This window comes from Coregonus clupeaformis, chromosome 11, assembly GCF_020615455.1.
Source record: "Coregonus clupeaformis isolate EN_2021a chromosome 11, ASM2061545v1, whole genome shotgun sequence".
NCBI classification, from domain to species: domain Eukaryota; kingdom Metazoa; phylum Chordata; class Actinopteri; order Salmoniformes; family Salmonidae; genus Coregonus; species Coregonus clupeaformis.
Genome location: NC_059202.1, coordinates 12,954,406 through 12,976,569, shown reverse-complemented (window position 1 = coordinate 12,976,569; position 22,164 = coordinate 12,954,406). Strand labels below are relative to the sequence as shown.

At 42.6% G+C, this 22,164-nt stretch overlaps 1 protein-coding gene across 1 annotated transcript in view; it reads left to right on the top strand.

Moving 5' to 3' along the window:
* Nucleotides 1-22,164, top strand: part of LOC121576599 (RNA polymerase II elongation factor ELL2-like) — a 64,326-nt gene that overhangs the window by 24,030 nt on the left and 18,132 nt on the right. The window contains exons 3-6 of the mRNA XM_041889853.2: nt 453-580; nt 11,050-11,210; nt 20,098-20,342; nt 21,176-21,300. Coding sequence (XP_041745787.1) covers nt 453-580; nt 11,050-11,210; nt 20,098-20,342; nt 21,176-21,300 — 659 coding nt within the window. The remainder of the gene's footprint in view (nt 1-452; nt 581-11,049; nt 11,211-20,097; nt 20,343-21,175; nt 21,301-22,164) is intronic.

The following is a 22,164-nucleotide window of genomic DNA, read 5'->3' as shown; positions in this document are numbered from 1 at the left end:
AATCGCATTAAGCCAGAGACTGCCTGGCTGTCACCCTGAGCAGTTGAATCATACGTAATGTCAATAACCTCAGTCTTCCCATTTACCATGTTTTGCTCTCCAATTAAATGTGTAGCCTAATTGATGGCTAATGGAAGGGTCATCCTTTGCGGTGCATTATACATTAGTTACCAAAACGTTTCGGATTGTATAACACAAACGCAAGGCTTTTCATTTAGCATGTTTAGAATTCCCACAGGGACCAGTACAGAAAAAAAGTATTGAAATGAATGCACTCACTGCTGTAAGTCGCTCTGGATAAGTGCGTCTGCTAAAGTACTCAAATGTAAATGTAGAATATGCAGACAGAAAGCACAGCTGAATATGCTAAAACTGCTTGGTCATAAACATTTATAGTTTTACACATGGTCTCCTCAGTGATCTAACGCTATCTCTGTTTCCCCTGACAACAGTACATCAAGATCCCTGCCCCGTCCCCAGAGGCCCCAGATGCACTCCGGGTCTTCTCCTTCTACCTGTCCAGTGATGGCAAGGACAAACCTCAGGCCAGCTTTGACTGCATCCACCACCATGTCTCAGGGTAAGCCCTCGCTACTGTTTTCAGTCAACCACAGATGGAATTCTCAGCCAGTTCACAGTAGAGCTGGGATGATAAACCAAACATTTGACACCGATCACTTATTGTAGACATTTTGCTGATATTGTTCATTACGATAAGTAGCCTATACTAGAGAAATGTAAAGTTTTTTAAATGAAATAAGTTTGATAATATGGGTGATTGTTAATGGAACAATTGATGGCTACAACCATCAAACTAGTAATCGTTTTAAAGGATAATAAATAAATAAATGTGGTGCTCATTGTTAGAAACTTTGTTGTATTTATTGTTATGGCATCAATTCAGGCAATTTATCGCAATATGGATTTATGCCCATATTGCCCAACTCTAGTTCAGTCAGATTTGGACCACAGGGCTTCTGAGACACTGCTCTCTCTCGCTCTCATTGCTAACACAAGTAACCCTTGTCCCCATGTGAACGTCCGCTAGAAACAAGTGACAGCTTATCCCCGACTGTTTTTCTTACCATGTATAGTTCAGTCTTATTTTCGAACTACTCATAAGCTCTGACCTTTTGAGTTAAGCACTATTTGTTGAGCTCTTGTTTTTCCTTTGAGTTATTGTAAGCACCTATTTAGCGTGCTGTGTTGCTAAAGTTTGAATGCTGGTGTATTAGTATTTAATATTTTATTAGGATCCCCATTAGCTGTTGCTGAAGCAGCAGCTACTCTTCCTGGGGTCCACACAAAACATAAAGCATGGCATAGTACAGAACATGAATAGACAAGAGCAGCTCAAGGACAGAACAACATACATTTTAAATGAGAAAAATAGACCTAACAAAGTCCTGTACTGACACAACACAGAGAAACAGAGGGACCAACAGTGCCTTGCAAAAGTATTCATACAGTGAGGGAAAAAAGTATTTGATCCCCTGCTGATTTTGTATGTTTGCCCACTGACAAAGACATGATCAGTCTATAATTTTAATGGTAGGTTTATTTGAACAGTGAGAGACAGAATAACAACAAAACAATCCAGAAAAACGCATGTCAAGAATGTTATAAATTGATTTGCATTTGAGGGAAATAAGTATTTGACCCCTCTGCAAAACATGACTTAGTACTTGGTGGCAAAACCCTTGTTGGCAATCACAGAGGTCAGACGTTTCTTGTAGTTGGCCACCAGGTTTGCACACATCTCAGGAGGGATTTTGTTCCACTCCTTTTTGCAGATCTTCTCCAAGTCGAACCTTCAGCTCCCTCCACAGATTTTCTATGGGATTAAGGTCTGGAGACTGGCTAGGCCACTCCAGGACCTTAATGTGCTTCTTCTTGAGCCACTCCTTTGTTGCCTTGGCCGTGTGTTTTGGGTCATTGTCATGCTGGAATACCCATCCATGACCCATTTTCAATGCCCTGGCTGAGGGAAGGAGGTTCTCACCCAAGATTTGATGGTACATGGCCTCGTCCATCGTCCTTTTGATGCGGTGAAGTTGTCCTGTCCCCTTAGCAGAAAAACACCCCCAAAGCATAATGTTTCCACCTCCATGTTTGTCGGTGGGGATGGTGTTCTTGGGGTCATAGGCAGCATTCCTCCTCCTCCAAACATGGCGAGTTGAGTTGATGCCAAAGAGCTCGATTTTGGTCTCATCTGACCACAACACTTTCACCCAGTTCTCTTCTGAATCATTCAGATGTTCATTGGCAAACTTCAGACGGCCCTGTATATGTGCTTGCTTGAGCAGGGGGACCTTGCGGGCGCTGCAGGGTTTCAGTCCTTCACGGCGTAGTGTGTTACCAATTGTTTTCTTGGTGACTATGGTCCCAGCTGCCTTGAGATCATTGACAAGATCCTCCTGTGTAGTTCTGGGCTGATTCCTCACCGTTCTCATGATCATTGCAACTCCACGAGGTGAGATCTTGCATGGAGCCCCAGGCCGAGGGAGATTGTGCCCCTAATCTCAGCTCGTTACCTGTATAAAAGACACCTGGGAGCCAGAAATCTTCCTGATTGAGAGGGGGATCAAATACTTATTTCCCTCATTAAAATGCAAATCAATTTATAACATTTTTGACATGCGTTTTTCTGGATTTTTTGTTGTTGTTGTTCTGTCTCTCACTGTTCAAATAAACCTACCATAAAAAGTATAGACTGATCATTTCTTTGTCAGTGGGCAAATGTACAAAATCAGCAGGGGATCAAATAATTTTTTCCCCCACTGTATACCTTGGATTTCTTCACAGTTTATTGTTACAAAGCGGGATTAAAATGGATTTAATTGTAATTTTTTGTCAATAATCTACTCAAAATACTCTGTCAAAGTTAATAAGGGCCTCCCGAGTGGCGCAGTGGTCTAAGGCACTGAATCGCAGTGCTAGAGATCCTGGTTCGAGTCCAGGCTCTGTCGCAACCGGCCGCAACCGGCCGGACCCATGGGGCGCGGCGCACAATTGGCCCAGCGTCGTCCAGGGTAGGGGAGGGTTTGGCCGGCAGGGATGTTCTTGTCCCATCGCGCACTAGCGACTCCTGTGGCGGGCCAGGCGCAGTGCACGCTGACTAGGTCGCCAGGTGTACAATGTTTCTCTGACACATTGGTGCAGCTGGCTTCCGGGTTAAGCGGGCACTGTGTCAAGAAGCAGTGCGGCTCGGTTGGGTTGTGTTTCGGAGGATGCAGCGGTGGGACAAGACTGTAACTACCAATTGGATACCACGAAATTGTGGAGAAAAAGGGGGTAAAATACCCCCAAAAAATTATAAAAAAATATAGTCATTGCATAAGTAGTCAGCCCCTATGTTCAGGCATGCCTAAATTAGTTCAGGAATAACATTTGGCTTAAAAAATCACATAAGTTACATGAAATAATAGGGTTTGAAATTTTTTTACTGACCCTTCCTCTGTCCACCATACATACAACAAGAGTTGAATTTCATGCACAGATTCAACTACAAAGCTTCATAAAGAAGGCCATTGATTGTTAGATGGGTAACAATAACAAATCAGCATGGTCAAGTTAATAATTATGCAGTGATTTATGTATTAAACAACCCAGACACATACAGTCATCCTTCTGAACTGAGCTGCAGGACCGGAAGGAAACTGCTCAGGGATGTTACCATGAGGCCATTGGTGATTTTAAAACAGAGTTCAATGGCTGTGATGGGAGAAAACTGAGGATGGATCAACAACATTGTAGTGACCCCACAATAATGGCTTAAATGAAAAGAAGAATACAAATATTCCAAAACATGCATCTTGTATGCAACAAGGCACTAAAGTAATACTGCAGAAAAACACGGCAAAGGAATACACTTTATGGCCTAAATGCAAAGTCCTATGTTTTGGGCAAATCCAACATAGCACTGAGTAACTGCATCCTTATTTTCAAGCATAGTGGTGGCTGCATCATGGTATGGGTATGCTTGACATCGGCAAATACTGGGGAGTTTTTCAGGATAAAAAGAAACAGGATGGAGCTAAGCACAGGCAAAATCCTAGAGGAAAACCTGCTTCAGTCTGCTTTACATTAGGAGAGAATTTCACCTTTCAGCAGGACAATAACCTACAACACAAGGCCAAATCTACACTGGAGTTGCTTACCAAGATGGCAGTGAATGTTCCTGAGTGGCCAAGTTACAGTTTTGACTTAAATCTGCTTGAAAATATATGGCAAGACTTGAAAATTGCTGTCTAGCATCTTGACAGAGCTTGAGGAATTATGAAAAGAATAATGGGCTAAAATTGCACAATCCAGGTGTGTAAAGCTCTCCCCAAGAAGACTCACAGATGTAATTGTTGCCAAATGTGTTTCTAACATGTATTAACTCAGGGAGCTGAATACTTATGCAATTACTATATATTTTTGTTATTTCATTAATTAAATAATATTTTAAAAAATGTTAATTTTTCTTCCACTTTGACATTAGAGTATCTTGTGTAGATTGACAACAAATTACAATTAAATCCATTTTAATTACGCTTTCTGACAAAATAAAATGTGAAGAAATCCCAGGGGTATGAATACTTTTGCAAGGCACTGTATTACTCTAGGCCTACATTCATTTCCACTTTCTTATATTACATTTACATTGAGTAGTACAGTGGCTTGCGAAAGTATTCACCCCCCCTTGGCATTTTTCCTATTTTGTTGCCTTACAACCTGGAATTAAAAAATATTTTTTGGGGGTTTGTATCATTTGATTTACACAACATGCCTACCACTTTGAAGATGCAAAATATTTTTTATTGTGAAACAAACAAAAAAACAGAACTTGAGCGTGCATAACTATTCACCCCCCCAAAGTCAATACTTTGTAGAGCCACCTTTTGCAGCAATTACAGCTGCAAGTCTCTTGGGGTATGTCTCTATAAGCTTGGCACATCTAGCCACTGGGATTTTTGCCCATTCTTCAAGGCAAAACTGCTCCAGCTCCTTCAAGTTGGATGGGTTCCGCTGGTGTACAGCAATCAATTGGATTGAGGTCTGGGCTTTGACTAGGCCATTCCAAGACATTTAAATGTTTCCCCTTAAACATTTACATTTACGTCATTTAGCAGACGCTCTTATCCAGAGCGACTTACAAATTGAACCACTCTGTTGCTTTAGCAGTATGCTTAGGGTCATTGTCCTGCTGGAAGGTGAACCTCCGTCCTAGTCTCAAATCTCTGGAAGACTGAAACAGGTTTCCATCCAGAATTTCCCAGTATTTAGCGCCATCCATCATTCCTTAAATTCTGACCAGTTTCCCAGTCCCTGCCGATGAAAAACATCCCCACAGCGTGATGCTGCCACCACCATGTTTCACTGTGGGGATGGTGTTTGCGCCAGACATAGCGTTTTCCTTGATGGCCAAAAAGCTCAATTTTAGTCTCATCTGACCAGAGTACCTTCTTCCATATGTTTGGGGAGTCTCCCACATGCCTTTTGGCGAACACCAAACGTGTTTGCTTATTTATTTCTTTAAGCAATGGCTTTTTTTCTGGACACATGGATTTAATGGTGCTCCGTGGGATGTTCAATGTTTCGGATATTTTTTAAATACCCAACCCTGATCTGTACTTCTCCACAACTTTGTCCCTGACCTGTTTGGAGAGCTCCTTGGTCTTCATGGTGCCGCTTGCTTGGTGGTGTCCCTTGCTTAATGGTGTTTCAGACTCTGGGGCCTTTCAGAACAGGTGTGTATATATACTGAGATCATGTGACACATCATGTGACCCTTAGATTGCACACAGGTGGACTCTATTTAACAAATTATGTGACTTCTGAAGGTAATTGGTTGCACCATATCTTATTTAGGGGCTTCATAGCAAAGGGGGTGAATATATATGCACGCACCACTTTTCCGTTATTTATTTTTTAGAATTATTTGAAACAAGGTATTTTTTTTCATTTCACTTCACCAATTTGGACTATTTTGTGTATGTCCATTACATGAAATCCAAATAAAATATCCATGTAAATTACAGGTTGTAATGCAACATAATAGGAACATCGCCAAGGGGGATGAATACTTTTGCAAGGCGCTGTATCTATCAGTTAGACGCATACATACATATCAGTATACATATACATACATAAGCTTATTTAGGTAAGGTGTTTTATTTGTTAGTTGAAGATTGTAATGTAATGACAGAAGATAACCAATCTCAACTGTCTGTCTCTAGACCTTTGACCTACACATGTGCGGTGATGGGATTAGTTACTTGAAAAGTAATACTTGTTACATTTTACAAAAGTAATGTTACTTTACAATATTACTAGTTATACTACTTTGCATTACTTTCATGCAAAAAATCTAAATCTCACCGTTTGTTTGACTGTCGGAGGGAGCAAGGCGAGCCGCGTGCGCTCTAACAAGGATATGCTACTTACTAACTCAGGTTTTATATCACAAGCGATCAATGGCAAAGATCAGAGGTGCGCCCTCTATACATTTCTATAGACAGCAGATGTCATGACATTTCTCCAAACAAGTTGAGATCAGGTCATGGAAACATGCGCTCGGTAGAGATATGGACTGTTTCGCTAGCACAGACTGGAATGTTCCGGGATTCATCCACATCAGTCACTGGCTTCATTAATAAGTGCATCGACGACGTCCCCCCCACAGTGACCGTACGTACATATCCCAACCAAAAGTCATGGATTACAGGCAACATCCACACTGAGCTAAAGGCTAGAACTGCCGTTTTCATGGAGCGGGACACTAATCCAGACGCTTATAAGAAATCCCGCTATGACCGCCGAGCCATCAAACAACAGGCAAAGCATCAATACAGGAATAAAATAGAATCCTGTTACGCCGGCTTTGACTCTTGTCGGGTGTGGCAGGGCTTGCAAACTATAATGGATTACAAAAGGAAACCCAGCCGTTCATTGACGTGAGCTTACCGGAAGAGCTTAAATGCCTTCTAGGGTTGGGCGGTATCTAGATTTTCATACCGTCATACCGTTTCTGTACCATACCAGGGTATACAGTATTACCGAATGTGCACACAAGGGGCGCTATACATAAATAAATAAATAAATAAAAATATATATATAACTATTTAGGCATCAGGATCTTGATCCAGGAGGGGATTGAATGTCTCTGCTGTAACCAAGAAGCTTGGTTTTTACATCTAGCCATTTAGCTAGCAAGTTAGCAGACCAAATGCATAGCTGTGGCCCTGAGCTCGATCAAATTTATTTGACACATCTTAGATTTCTTATAGGTAACTTATAAATATATTTTATAGACTTTCTTTTTTTATTATTTTGAAATTCCCTGGTATATGGTATCAACGTTATATCGCCCAAGCCTAATGCCTTCTTTGTTCGCTTCGAGGCAAGCAACACTGAACCATGCATGAGAGCACCAGCAGTTACGAATGACTGTGTGATCACGCTCGCCGTAGCCAATGTGAGTAAGACCTTTTAAACAGGTTAACATTCAACAGGCCGCGGGGCCAGACGGATTACCAGGATGTGTTCTCAGAGCATGCGCTGACCAGCTGGCGGGTGTCTTCACTGACATTTTCAATCAGACCGTAGTCCCTGTGCCCAAGAACACCATGGTAACCTGTCTAAATGACTATTGCCCCATAGCACTCACATCTGTAGCCATGAAATGCTTTGAAAGGCTGTTCATGGCTGACATCAACCCCATCATCCCAGACACCCTGGACCCCCTCCAATTCACATACTGCTCCAACAGATCCACAGATGACGCAATCTCTAATGCACTCCACACTGCCCTCTCCCACCTGGACAAGAGGAATACATATGTGAGAATGCTGTTCATTGACTACAGCTCAGCGTTCAACACCATAGTGCCCTCCAATCTCATCACTAAGCTCAGGACCCTAGGACTGAACACCTCCCTCTGCAACTGGATCCTGGACTTCCTGACAGGCCGCCTCCAGGTGGTGAGGGTAGGCAACAACACATCTGCCACGCAGACTCTCAACACGGGGGTCCCTCAGGCCCTGTTCACCCACGACTGCGTGGCTGCGCATGACTCCAACACCATCATTAAGTTTGCTGACGACACAAAGGTGGTAGGCCTGATCACTGATGACGATGAGACACCCTATAGAGAGGTCAGTGACCTGGCAGTGTGGTGCCATGACAACAACCTCTCCATCAACGTCAGCAAGTACGCCCCCATCCACATCGACGGGGCTGTAGTGGTGTGGGTCAAGAGCTTCAAGTTCCTCAGTGTCCACTTCAGTAAGGAATTAACATGGTCCACACACACCAACACAGTGGGGAAGAAGGCACGCCAGTGCCTCTTCTCCCTCAGGAGGCTGAAAAGATTTGGCATGGGCACTCAGATCCTTAAAGTTATCCAGCTGCACCATTGAAAGCCTCTTGTCTGGCTGCATCACTGCTTGGTATGGCAACTGCTTGGCATCTGACCGCAAGGCGCTAGAGGGTAGTGCGTACAGCCCAGTACATCACTGGGGCCAAGCTCCCTGCCATCCAGGACCTCTATACCAGGCGGTGTCAGAGGAAGGCCCCAACAATTGTCAGACTCCAGCCACCCAAGTCATCGACTGTTCTCTCTGCTACAGCATGGCAAGCGGTACCGATGCACAAAGTCTGGTACCAGCAGGACTTTGAACAGCTTCTACACCCCCAAGCCATAAGACAACTAAATAGTTGACCAAATAGCTACCCGAACTATCTGCATTGACCCTTTTTGCATTAACTCTTTTGACTCATTACCTATGCTGCTGCTGCTGCTACTGTTTATTATCTATCCTGTTGCCTAGTCACTTTGCCCCAACCTATATGTACATATCTACCTCAATTACCTCGTACGCCTGCACATCGACTCGGTACTGGTACCCCCTGTATATAGCCAAGTTGTCGTTACTCATTGTTTATTTATTTGTTGTGTTATTATTTGTCTATATTTTTCTCTCTGCATTGATGGGAAGGGCCCGTAAGTAAGCATTTCATGGTTGGTCTACACCTGTTATTTACGAAGCATGTGACCAATACAATTCGATTTGATTCTGAAAGTAACGCACGCATTGTTTGACAACGTAACCGTAATAATATTACCCAGTTTAAAGTAATGAGTGCATTACTTTTGTAACACGTTACCCCCAACACTGCGCATGTCTGAGAACGGTGAGATCAGTGTTTGTGGTCATGTGGGGGTCAAAGGTAGCTCTGTGCTGCTCTGTTTGCACCACAGCTCATAGGCATCTTCGCTTGTTGTACAGCTTAATGCCATAGCATCGGATGTGAGGAATGAGCATGAGGACAGAAGTCACAGAACCGGTCATAGGAGTGAGACATACAGTGCCTTCGGAAAGTATTCAGACCCCTTGACTTTTTCCATATTTAGTTAAGTTACAGCCTTATTCTAAAATGGATTTAAAAATAATATCCTCAGCAATCTACACACAATACCCCATATTGACAAAGCGAAAACAGGTTTTTAGAAATGTTTGCTAATCTATTAAAAATAAAAAGCAGATACCTTATTTACATAATATTCAGACCCTTTGCTATGAGACTCGAAATTGAGCTCAAGTGCATCCTGTTTCCATTGATCATCCTTGATGTTTCTACAACTTGATTGGAGTCCACCTGTGGTAAATTCAATTGATTGTACATGATTTGGAAAGGCACACACCTGTCTATATAAGGTCCCACAGTTGTCAGAGCAAAAAGCAAGCCATGAGGTCGAATGAATTGTCCATCGAGACAGGATTGTGTCGAGGCACAGATCTGGGGAAGGGTACCAAAAAATGTCTGCAGTATTGAAGGTCCCCAAGAACACAGTGGCCTCCATAATTCTTAAATGGAAGAAGTTTCGAACCACCAAGATTCCTAGAGCTGGCCGCCCGGCCAAACTGAGCAATCAGGGGAGAAGGGCCTTGGTCAGGGAGGTGACCAAGAACCCGATGGTCACTCTGACAGAGCCCTAGAGTTCCTCTGTGGAGATGGGAGGACCTTCCAGAAGGACAACCATCTCTGCAGCATTCCACCAATCAGGCCTTTATTGTAGAGTGGCCAGACGGAAGCCACTCCTCAGTAAAAGGCACATGACCACCTGCTTGGAGTTTGCCAAAAGGCACCTAAAGGACTCTCAGACCATGAGAAACAAGATTCTCTGGTCTGATGAAACCAAGATTGAACTCTTTGGCCTGAATGCCAAGCGTCACGTCTGAAGGAAACCTGGCACCATCCCGACGGTGAAGCATGGTTGTGGCAGCATCATGCTGTGAGGATGTTTTTCAGCGGCAAGGACTGGTAGACTAGTCAGGATCGAGGCAAAGATGAACGGAGCAAAGTACAGAGAGATCCTTGATGAAAACCTGCTCCAGAGCAATCAAGACCTCAGACTGGGGAGAAGGTTCACCTTCCAACAGGACAACGACCCTAAGCACACAGCCAAGACGACGCAGGAGTGGCTTCGGGACAAGTCTCTGAATGTCCTTGAGTGGCCCAGCCAGATCCCGGACTTGAACCCGATCAAACATCTCTGGAGAGACCTGAAAATAGCTGTGCAGCAACGCTCCCCATCCAACCTGACAGAGCTTGAGAGGATCTGCAGAGAAGAATGGGAGAAACTCCCCAAATACAGGTGTGCCAAGCTTGTAGCGTCATACCCAAGAAGACTCGATGCTGTAATCGCTGCTAAAGGTGCTTCAACAAAGTACTGAGTAAAGGGTCTGAATACATATGTAAATGTCATATTTCATATTTTTGTATCTTTAATACATTTGCTTTGTCATTATTGGGTATTGTGTGTAGATTGATGAGGGGGGGAAAAAACAATTTAATCAATTTTAGAATAAGGCTGTAACATAACAAAATGTGGAAAAAGTCAAGGGGTCTGAATACTTTTCGAAGGCACTGTATGTCACACGTTGAAAGAAACACCCTAAATACATTTTTATTAAATGCTCTATTGATTGGGAAGTAGTGTGAGATATTTTGTACATTACCAGTTGCTGCTATGTGAGCCTGATCCTGTCCTCTCCTCAGGGAGGGCAGGGAGCACCTGGAGGGCCAGGGCAGTATTCAGGACAAGATCACTGTATGTGCCACTGATGACTCATACCAGATGACCCGAGAGCGCATGTCTCAGGTGGAGAAGGACATCATGAGCAGGTCGGCCATCGAGATCAAGCCGGGCTCCACACATGGTAAGTCTGCAGTCACAGGCTGCCTTTACCTATGCTGCCTGAGTTGGGTCCAAACCAGCTTTATACTGAGCCCTTTACTGCCTGGGGATCAAGGGCAAAATAATGGAGGTGTTTAATGTTCTCGGAAAGCTTCTAATCCATCGCCTTCTACCATCTTGTCCTGCTGATAATTGCAATATGGTGTGGAGGTTTTCACATAATTGATCAAAGTACTGGGTTGCAATTATTCATGCGAGAGGGGATGCCTCTTTTTCTTCTCGTTTTCCCTTCATTTTGACCAGATTGCTCAGGCACGTTGCCAACCTGCCTGCCAGCTCCATTAATGTGATTGAGTTTGCCAGAAGTATGCACTAACTAGTCTCATGCTGAGTGGATGAAGTTTTGCGTAAGAGTTCAATTACAGTGGCTGCGATTCAATTCGTTTTCATCTATTGAAATACTGAATAATGTATGCAGATTCTCTGACGCAAAGGCCATAATTCATCATAAGGATTTAAGAACTGATGAAGATCAGAATCAAAATGCTGTGTATTTGCGCCACAATGTAAATAAATAATTGTGGGAGCATAGCAGTGCTGTAGATGTCTTTACACAGCATCTGAACCAGTGGGACCTTTGGGATGTGCATTAGCTATATTTAATCCAGGAGGAGGATGTATACACAGGCATACTTCTGTGTCTTTTGATGGGTTATGTCTTGTTGATTGAAGGGACATGTTACAGATGCTTTGTATTATAACCTGGCCAGACACATAAAACATTGCTGTGTTTATGACATTATACACATTTGTGGATTTAAGCTTCTCTTTGCACACACTGACAGTTTTACATATATTTTCTAAAACATAAGTACAACATAACATTAATGTGAACATTCAATTGCCAAAACATTGAAAATATTCCAATGTCACTGTCAGGTCCAAATTGGGTAGACATCTGTAGAAAATAGAAAATTACTAAGAAATAATAACATATTGTAGTTTTGTATATCATAGTCTCATAGTCTCATCTCTGCTCAGGCAGTAGCTGCCGGCCAGCTAGACCATCTAACATTATCTCTGTGCTCCCCATACTGTACTGTCTTTAGTCATCCTATTTAGCTAGGCTAGCCTGCCTAAGTATGCTGCAGAGCTGTCTGACAAAATCATTTTACTACACTGTGTGCACAATTATTAGGCAAGTTGTATGTTTGAGGATTAATTTTATTATTGAACAACTACAGTGCTCTCGGTCAATCCAAAATGTTAATAAACCTCAAACCTGAATATTTAAGAAAGTAAAAGTGAGGTTTTGGCTTTCTTTGGAGAATATCTATGTGTGCACAATTATTGGGCAACTATTAGTGTGCAGAATTATTATGCAACTAAATGAAAAACGGAAAGTTCCCCATCTCACTTGTTTATTTTAATCTGTTAAAGTGAGAATAATAAACAAACAACTCAAAATTTACAAATAAACATTTCTGACATAAAAAGAAAAAAATCTGTGACAAATATAGCCACCCTTCTTTTCAATAACAGTCATAAGCCTTCCATCCATGGAGTCTGTCAGTTTCTTGATCTGTTGACGATCAACTTTTTGTGCAGCAGCAACCACAGCCTCCCAGACACTGGTCAGAGAGGTGTACTGTTTTCCTTCACCGTAAATCAACTGTTTAAGAAGGGACCACAAGTTCTCAATAGGGTTTAGGTCAGGTGAGGAAGGGGGCCATGTCATTATTCTTTCATCTTTAAGGCCTTTACTGGCTAGCCACCCAGTGGAGTACTTCGATGCATGCGATGGAGCATTGTCCTACATAAAAATCATGGTCTTCTTGAAAGATGCAGACTTTTTCCTGTACCACTGCTTGAAGAAAGTGTCTTCTAAAAACTGGCAGTAGGTTTGGGAGTTGAGTTTGAGTCCATCTTCAATCCGAAAAGGTCCAACTAGCTCATCTTTAATAATACCAGCCCATACCAGTACCCCACCTCCACCTTGCTGGCGTCTGAGTCGAAGTGGAGCTCCGTGCCCATTACTGATCCAGCCACGGGCCCATCCATCCGGTCTGTCAAGAGTCACTCATCTCATCAGTCCATAAAATCTGTCTTCAGATATTTCTTGGCCCAGTCTTGACGTTTCAACTTATGTGTCTTGTTCAGTGGTGGTCTGGTTTCAGCCTTCCTTAACTTGGCCATGTCTCTGAGCACTGAACACCTTGTACTTCTGGGCACTCCAGGTAGGTTGCAGTTCTGGAATATGACAGCACTGGAGGATAATGGGTTCCTGGTAGCTTCACGTTTGATTCTTCTCAAATCTTTGGCAGTTAATTTGCGTATTTTTTTCTCAACACGGTTCTTGCGACCCTGTTGACTATTTGCAACAAAACGTTTGATGGTTCTGTGATCACGCCCCAATATCTTAGCAATTTCAAGAGTGCTGCATCCCTCTGAAAGAGTTTTTACAATTTTTGACTTTTCAGAGTCAGTTTAATCTATTTTATGGCCCATTTTGCCTGAGGAAAAGAAGCTGCCTAATAATTATACACACCTTGATATAGGGTGTTGATCTCCTTAGGCCACACCCTCCCTCATTACACAAATACACATCACCTGATATGCTTAAATCCAATAAGTATTCCAGTTTATACAGCTTGGAGTTGGGAGATATGCATAATAATGATGATATGGTCAAAATACTGACTTGCCTAATAATTGTGCACACAGTGTAGTTCTTCAAAGTGGATAAGGCATACTTTCATGAACTGTCTCTATCCCTCTCGTGTTGTGTACAGTCCTCTCTCATGCAGTCTATGCGGTCTGTGTGTATCTAACCGAAAGTAGTAGGCGTAAAAGTGTATCCGTAAATCCAAGCCTGAAAAAACGGACTCAATGGATTATGGTCATTTTAGTTTTATTTAACCTTTATTTTAACAGGGAAGACATATTGAGACCAACACTATATATGCAAAAATATGTGAAAACCCCTTCAAATAAGTGGATTCGGCTATTTCAGCCACACCCGTTGCTGATAGGAGTTGGACTCTGGAGCAGTGGAAACGCGTTCTCTGGAGTGATGAATCACACTTCACCATCTGGCAGTCCGACGGACGAATCTGCGTTTGGCAGATCCCAGGAGAACGCTACCTGCTGAATGCATAGTGCCAACTGTAAAGTTTGGAGGAGGAATAATGGTCTGGGACTGATTTTTATGGTTCAGGCCCTTAGTTCCAGTGAAGGGAAATCTTAATGCTACAGCATACAATGACATTCTAGACGATTCTGTGCTTCCAAATTTGTGGCAACGGTTTGGGGAAGGCCCTTTCCTGTTTCAGCATGACAATGCCCTTGTGCACAATGCAAGGTCCATACAGGAATGGTTTGTAGAGATTGGTGTGGAAGAACTTGACTTGCCTGCCCAGAGCCCTGACCTAAACCCCATCGAACACCTTTGGGATGAATTGGAACGCCGACTGCGAGCCTGGCCTAATCGCCCAACATCAGTGCTTGACCTCACTGATGCTCTTGTGGCTGAATGGAAGCAAGTCCTCGCAGGAATGTCCCAACATCTAGTGGAAAGCCTTCCCAGAAGAGTGGAGGCTGTTATAGCAGCAAAGGGAGGACCAACTCTATATTAATGCCCATGATTTTGGGTGAGATGTTTGACGAGCAGGTGTCCACATACTTTTGGTCATGTAGTGTAGGTCTCTTTTACAAATGCGCCCTGTATATACAAAATAAATATACACATTATACCATAAATAAATAAATATATATATACAAACAAACACAAACACAGTCATGGGAAGCACAAATAAAACATAACAAATCACCCAGAAAAACAGTTAATTCTGGTCATGTGGTGTATTTGTGGAGGAATGTATTATTTTTTATTTTTTTTTGTGCTTCCCATGACTGTGTTTTTGTATTTAGATCGATAGATCGATCGATTGGGTATAATGTGTATATTTACGTTGTGTGTGTGTGTGTGTGTGTGTGTGTGTGTATACAGGGCGCATTTGTAAAAGAGATTTAAGTCCCCAATCAATACTTTAAATTGTCTGAATGGCACCAGAATATCAAGATGAAATGTATTTACAATTTTGTCCCAGCAATAAGGTGCATTAAAACTGAAAGCAGATTTACCTAGGTCGGTGGAGACCCTAGGAACCTCAAGAGTTAACCAATCCTGTGAACGAATTAGGCAACTCAGGTGTCTATACTTCAACAGCAAAGTTAGATAAGACAGAAGTTAATGAAGTAGGGCCTTATAAACAGAAAGGGAACAATGTAGAGATCTATGGGTCTTTAGCGAAGTCCAGCCAACCTTTTGATACAGGATGCAGTGATGAGTATCAAAACTGTCACCTGTAACAAAACGAAGGGCGCTATGGTTGCTGGCATCCAAAGGTTTAAGAGTAGAAGAAGCTTCACTTTGATAAATAATATCACCATAATCAAGAACAGATAAAAAGGTTGACTGAATAATCTGCTTCCTACTGCTTAGAGAAAGGCACAATCTGTTTCTTTAGAAAAAGCCAACTTTAAATCTTAGCTTCTTAACCAGCTCATCTACAGTATGTTTTTTAAATGTAAAATCCATATCAATCCAAATGTGTAAGTATTTATATGTGGGAACACATTCAATTGGAGAACCATCTAATGAGTGGACATCTACTTCATCTGAAACATTCTCACGAGAGTTTGAAAACAACATGATACACTACACCTAGTTAATTACCAAATGTCTGCGCTGAACTAGGTTGAATATTTGCTTAATGAAAACTACAACTCCCATCAGTTCAGCATCCCACATAGTTCTTGACTTGATTTCTTTTGTGAATGATTTGAGTTCTCTAGAGAAAGGGCGTGTTGGGTTCACACAAAAAAAATATAATACTAAATGGAATTCAAGTAATTGAACCGACATTAGTCAATTAGTTGTTTAATAACCCGAAACCCCCCCCAAAATCTCAGTTAATAGCTCAGCACTAGCTAGTATTGAGGTTAAGAAAGGTTAGTCCAGTTATGATTGGGTCTGGTTAGAATCATGTATCTGGTAAGGAGAACATCAGGTAGCAATAGGACATGTCAATACCCCCAAGGAGTGAGGAATACCACACCCTGTGAGCTGTCTTTCAGATGAGATGATAAGCCAAGATCCTAATGCTCTGTGATCACTAAAGATCCTATGGCACTTAATGCTAGAGTAGGATTTAACCCCACCGTCCTGGATAAACTCCAACCTGGGAACCATGGAGAACTCATCCTCAGCCTGTTATAGGCTCACTAACTCCTCACTTCTCTGCTTGGTCTGGTGTCAGTCTGACGTACATTACTTATGGTTGTGATGCATTACACCTTGGTGACAGGTGGGATGAGGAACACCCGACAATCTCAAGCTGAGCTATGATGGTCTTTGGTGTAACTATAGATGTTGGATGAATGCTACTGTTATGGTTTCAATGTGATAAACATTAGTGTGTCCAAACATGACTATCTAGTTTAGGGTTGTCACGATACCAGTATCGCAATACTACGATACCTGATTTTCCATGGCAAAAAGGAAAACACAAAGCAGACTAAACTGGTCCTTTTAAAACAGCTACTATATGTAAAATATTGCATGCTATAGCATGGAAAAGAAATGTGATTCTGGGTGACAATATAAGGCAGCTTGTTTCCAACAATAGGACCGTTTTCTTCAGGAAATTCAGTCCGCTTCATGTTTTGTTTCCTTGCAACGATACCTCAGAGTATCGCGATACTGGTATCGTGACAACCCTAATCTATTTTAGTTACTGTTTTTGATTTTGTACGGCACGATGTTGCACAAATATTTTTTACCAACAACGAAACCAACCCATATCATATTTCTGAAAGCAACTTTTGTTTCAGTCAAGCATGTGCAGTGTTCTGCTGGTTTTATGTAAAGGCTATACAGTAGACAGAATAGCGTTTTACAAACTTTCCCATAACCACCTACATGACAAGCAGATTTAATTTATTGTTAGCGTCTAGTCGCTGCTTGTTTAAAATGTGGCAATACAGGCTATTTCTCTACACGACAGGAAGATATTGGACTGGAATATGTATGTGTCTTGAACCAGGGTAGCTGTTACGACAAGCTCTCGAAACTACATTGCATTTGGCAAAAGCAGAGATTTACCCTCAGGCCCAGAGTTGATAAAAAAAAAATGAATTTTGATCGTACTGGGGTTTATGTTATATGTTGATGATATCCTCATTTCTCACATTAAGAAAATGTCAGGAATCGTTTGTATAATGTTTGATGCATAACATATAAGAATACAGACATTTTGGCGACTTGTTATTTCATATCCTTAACATTATTACATTCCAGTTGTGCAACAACTGTGGCCTTTTAGAAATGTCAAATTGAGTGCATGGAGCCAAATAATTTACATACTCCGTAAAATACTATTTAGATTGTCACATAATGGATCAACTCTTTCACGTACAGTGCTTTACGCAATGCAGTAGATGCATGATACCAGAACCACACTACAGTCGTGGTCAAAGGTTTTGAGAATGACACAAATATTAATTTTTACAAAGTCTGCTGCCTCAGTTTTTATGATGGCAATTTGCATATACTCCAGAATGTTATGAAGAGTGATCAGATGAATTGCAATTAATTGCAAAGTCCCTCTTTGCCATGAAAAGAACTTAATCCCCCAAAAATATGTCCACTGCATTTCAGCCCTGCCACAAAAGGACCAGCTGACATCATGTCAGTGATTCTCTCGTTAACACAGGTGAGAGTGTTGATGAGGACTGAAGGCTGGAGATCACTCTGGCATGCTGATTGAGTTAGAATAACAGACTGGAAGATTTAAAAGGAGGGTGGTGCTTGAAATCATTGTTCTTCCTCTGTTAACCATGGTTACCTGCAAGGAAACAGGTGCCGTCATCATTGCTTTGCACAAAAAGGGTTTCACAGGCAAGGATATTGCTGCTAGTAAGATTGCACCTAAATCAACAATTTATCGGATCATCAAATACTTCAAGGAGAGAGGTTCAATTGTTGTGAAGAAGGCTTCAGGGCACCCAAGAAAGTCCAGCAAGGGCCAGGACCGTCTCCTAAAGTTGATTCAGCTGCGGGATCGGGGCACCACCAGTGCAGAGCTTGCTCAGGAATGGCAGCAGGCAGGTGTGAGTGCATCTGCACGCACAGTGAGGCAAAGACTTTTGGAGGATGGCCTGGTGTCAAGAAGAGCAGCGAGGAAGCCACTTCTCTCCAGGAAAAACATCAGGGACAGACTGATATTCTGCAAAAGGTACAGGGATTGGACTGCTGATGACTGGGGTAAAGTCATTTTCTCTGATGAATCCCCTTTCCGATTGTTTGGGGCATCCGGAAAAAAGTTTGTCCGGAGAGGACAAGGTGAGCGCTACCATCAGTCCTGTGTCATGCCAACAGTAAAGCATCCTGAGACCATTCATGTGTGGGGTTGCTTCTCAGCCAAGGGAGTGGGCTCACTCACAATTTTGCCTAAGAACACAGCCATGAATAAAGAATGGTACCAACACATCCTCCGAGAGCAACTTCTCCCAACCATCCAAGAACAGTTTGGTGACAAACAATGCCTTTTCCAGCATGATGGAGCACCTTGCCATAAGGAAAAAGTGATAACTAAGTGGCTCGGGGAACAAAACATCAACATTTTGGGTCCATGGCCAGGAAACTCCCCAGACTTTAATCCCATTGAGAACTTGTGGTCAATCCTCAAAAGGCGGGTGGACAAACAAAAACCCACACATTCTGACAAACTCCAAGCATTGATTATGCAAGAATGGGCTGCCATCAGTCAGGATGTGGCCCAGAAGTTAATTGACAGCATGCCAGGGCGGATTGCAAAGGTCTTGAAAAAGAAGGGTCAACACTGCGAATATTGACTCTTTGCATAAACTTAATGTAATTGTCAATAAAAGCCTTTGACACTTATGGAATGCTTGTAATTATACTTCAGTATACCATAGTAACATCTGACAAAAATATCTAAAAACACTGAAGCAGCAAACTTTGTGAAGACCAATACTTGTGTCATTCTCAAAACTTTTGACCACGACTGTACTTCCATGTAGAGGCTGTGCTTTTTGTCCTATAGCAACCTTGAAAGTAGATCTTAAATGTTTAATGAGATTAGGTTTGGAGATACATCTACATACAGTATAAGCACCACCATGTCCTGCTGGCTTGGAGCCAGGTGAATTAGTGCTGCAACAGGGAAAATGGTCACTGTGTGTGAGTGAGCGAGGTGCTTTAGTTTCCATGTTCCTCTGTTTGCACAGGAACCGGCTAACCTCACTGTCAACCCTTTCACTGCACTCCAAGCCTGGTGCTGCGTACCAACACTTAAGTGTGTATGTGTACAGGAGGCTGTTTGAGATCTGGCTAAATATGTTTGTTAAAACGCTATTTCCTACTAGGGACACAAGGTGCCATTCCTGTGTGCAGTGTTTGCATACTGTGTATATAACTGACATCATCTGTCAAGACAAAGTTTTGCTTCCGGCCCTAGTCACATTATAACTTTTTTGCATAACTGGTCTGAGGATTGGCCAAGTGTTGAGTTGCTGGGCTATTCAGAGAAGTGTCAGTGTATTTTGAATCCTGTTCAGAGGCTGTTAGAACAAGCATAATACCTCCATCTCCTCTCGTCACATTTCCAGTGTACTGCTTCTACGAGAGTTTTTAGATTATCCAAGTCATAATTGTGGTAATCGCTGAAACTTTCACTAACTGACGAGCACAAAACCACTGCTTTTCACTTGGTAACAGTAGCTTAGAGGTGTAACAAGGTAGCTTTTATAACGAAAATATAGTTTGTATGTAACATTTTTCTCATCAAATGGCGCCTCTCTGTGCATCTCCCTTTTTCTGTCAGGTAAATGTGTGAAGATCCAGAGGAAGCAGGGCCTGTCGTCAGGCATGGACAGCGGCAGCAACAAGCACTCCCCCAGCAACAAAAGGAGCGGGGCCCCCAGCCCAGTGGCCCTTAGGCCCCTGAGAGACCGCATCATCCACGTCCTGGCCTTAAAGCCCTACAGGAAGCCTGAGCTGCTGTTGTGGCTGGAGAGGGAGAGGGCCAGTCCCAAGGACAAGACTGACCTGGGAACAGTACTGGATGAGGTGAGACCTGTAGAACACAACACGACACAACACTAAAATTGTACTCCGGCACTAGGCTGCAGATGCATGTACATGGTAGGCGCTGGTTTCACTAAGTGGAGATATAACTTAATAATGTACAACTTTTGCATATTGTATTCCAATTGTAATGCATTTGAAATGAATAAACAATCTATTTTGGTAAATGAAACATTTTAAAACATCACAACAACTTTCACGTTGATAGAAAGGACAGGGTCTTTAAAAGTGCAATTCTAAATCCCTCCAGGGGTTCCTAATGGAAACACTGTAGAGTAGCCGCTCTGTCTCCATCGCTTGCTCTCTACAGCCACTCAGAAGCTAATGCTAATGGCTGCTTTTACAACCAAATGTTGAGCAGCTAAGTGATCTCAGTAGGTATATTTGAGGCGTATTTCCTGTTCTGGGTATGTTTGGAAGTCCCAGTGCAGTCATACAAGGGGAGACTGTGTCGCTGCTGCCACTGCCTCTACTGGTAGCTGTAATTAGAGCTGTGCTTTAATTATGTCTGGAGGAGAAGACAGTGTTTCGACAGGGGAGGGTGGGGTGTCTCCAGCCAGGCCAGGACTGCTCTGACAAATGGATGTTGTCTGTCACAGAGGCACTCTGGGTAGACTAGATTTGGTACTGCATTTGTGACTAATTGGGCACAGTGCTAGTGTAACTGCTGTGTTTACTATCAATTACTTTAATGGTGAACAATGTATTATTGAACTTTGACAGCCTGCCAGTTGAGCCTTTCTTTTAACCGGGGTCAAAAGTGTATCTAATGCTACAGGGACAGAGGGTTCAAATGTGTTGTCATTGATTTGCAGGTTGCTAAACTGAACCCCAAAGACCACAGCTTTACTCTGAAGGATGAGTTCTACAGGCACGTCCAGAAGGATTGGCCCGGTTACCTAGAGGAAGAGAAGCCTCTCATCCATAGGCTCCTGGCCAGGTGGGTGTGGCTTGTACTTCTACTCACCTGTCTTCTCTACCATCATATTCTCCTTCACATTTTCACCACTGAATATTTAAATATTTACCTGTATCAACATGATGTTGGTGTCATGGCGGAGAGTCCCCTAGTCTGTAGTTTATCTTCATTTAACCTTGTAAGCGTCAGTAATTGGATAATTACCTCTCCTCAGTAGCGGGGTGCTCTGATGCTTTTTGACAACGTGCTGGCATTGAGACTGCAGGCCCACTGGATTACTGTGGCAGGCCGCTGTGATCATGGTGAAAGGAGAGACTCTAAATGACTATTTCTCTGCACAGATGAATTTCTTAATGGGCACATCAAAGTGGGGAGAGAAATATTCTCTGCTTGGTGTTGCCAAATAGCATTATTGTAGAGGAAGGTAGCCTGGCTGAGCTGTTCAGAATGAGAGAGTGGACGTCATCCCACGTTAAGTACGTGTCCTCTCCTGCCACTGGTCAGTTAGGGGGTGTGTTTCATAAGCTTTTTGGATGGTCCTCCTGCCTGCTTATTGTTTCCCTTCTGTTTACACTACTCAGATGTTCAAAAGAGAGCTCTGAATGGGAGTGGACAGGTTGTTTTGCTGCATGTACAGGATAAGGTAGCTGTTGATGTGGCTCATCAGTGTATGACCAATGGTTTTTGAGATCAGAGCCTTTCCCTATAGTTTATCCCAGAAAGTAACCATATTGCTGGAAGCCTAGTCTGTCAGAGGGTCTCATGTCTGGAATGTCCTGAAAGTCAGTGGTGCTTCCATCAGATTCCATTGATCATGTAGTTGAAAAGGTCATGTGGCTCCTGTGGGAGGTATGATTGAACTCTGATTCCAGTGAGGTTTCTGTG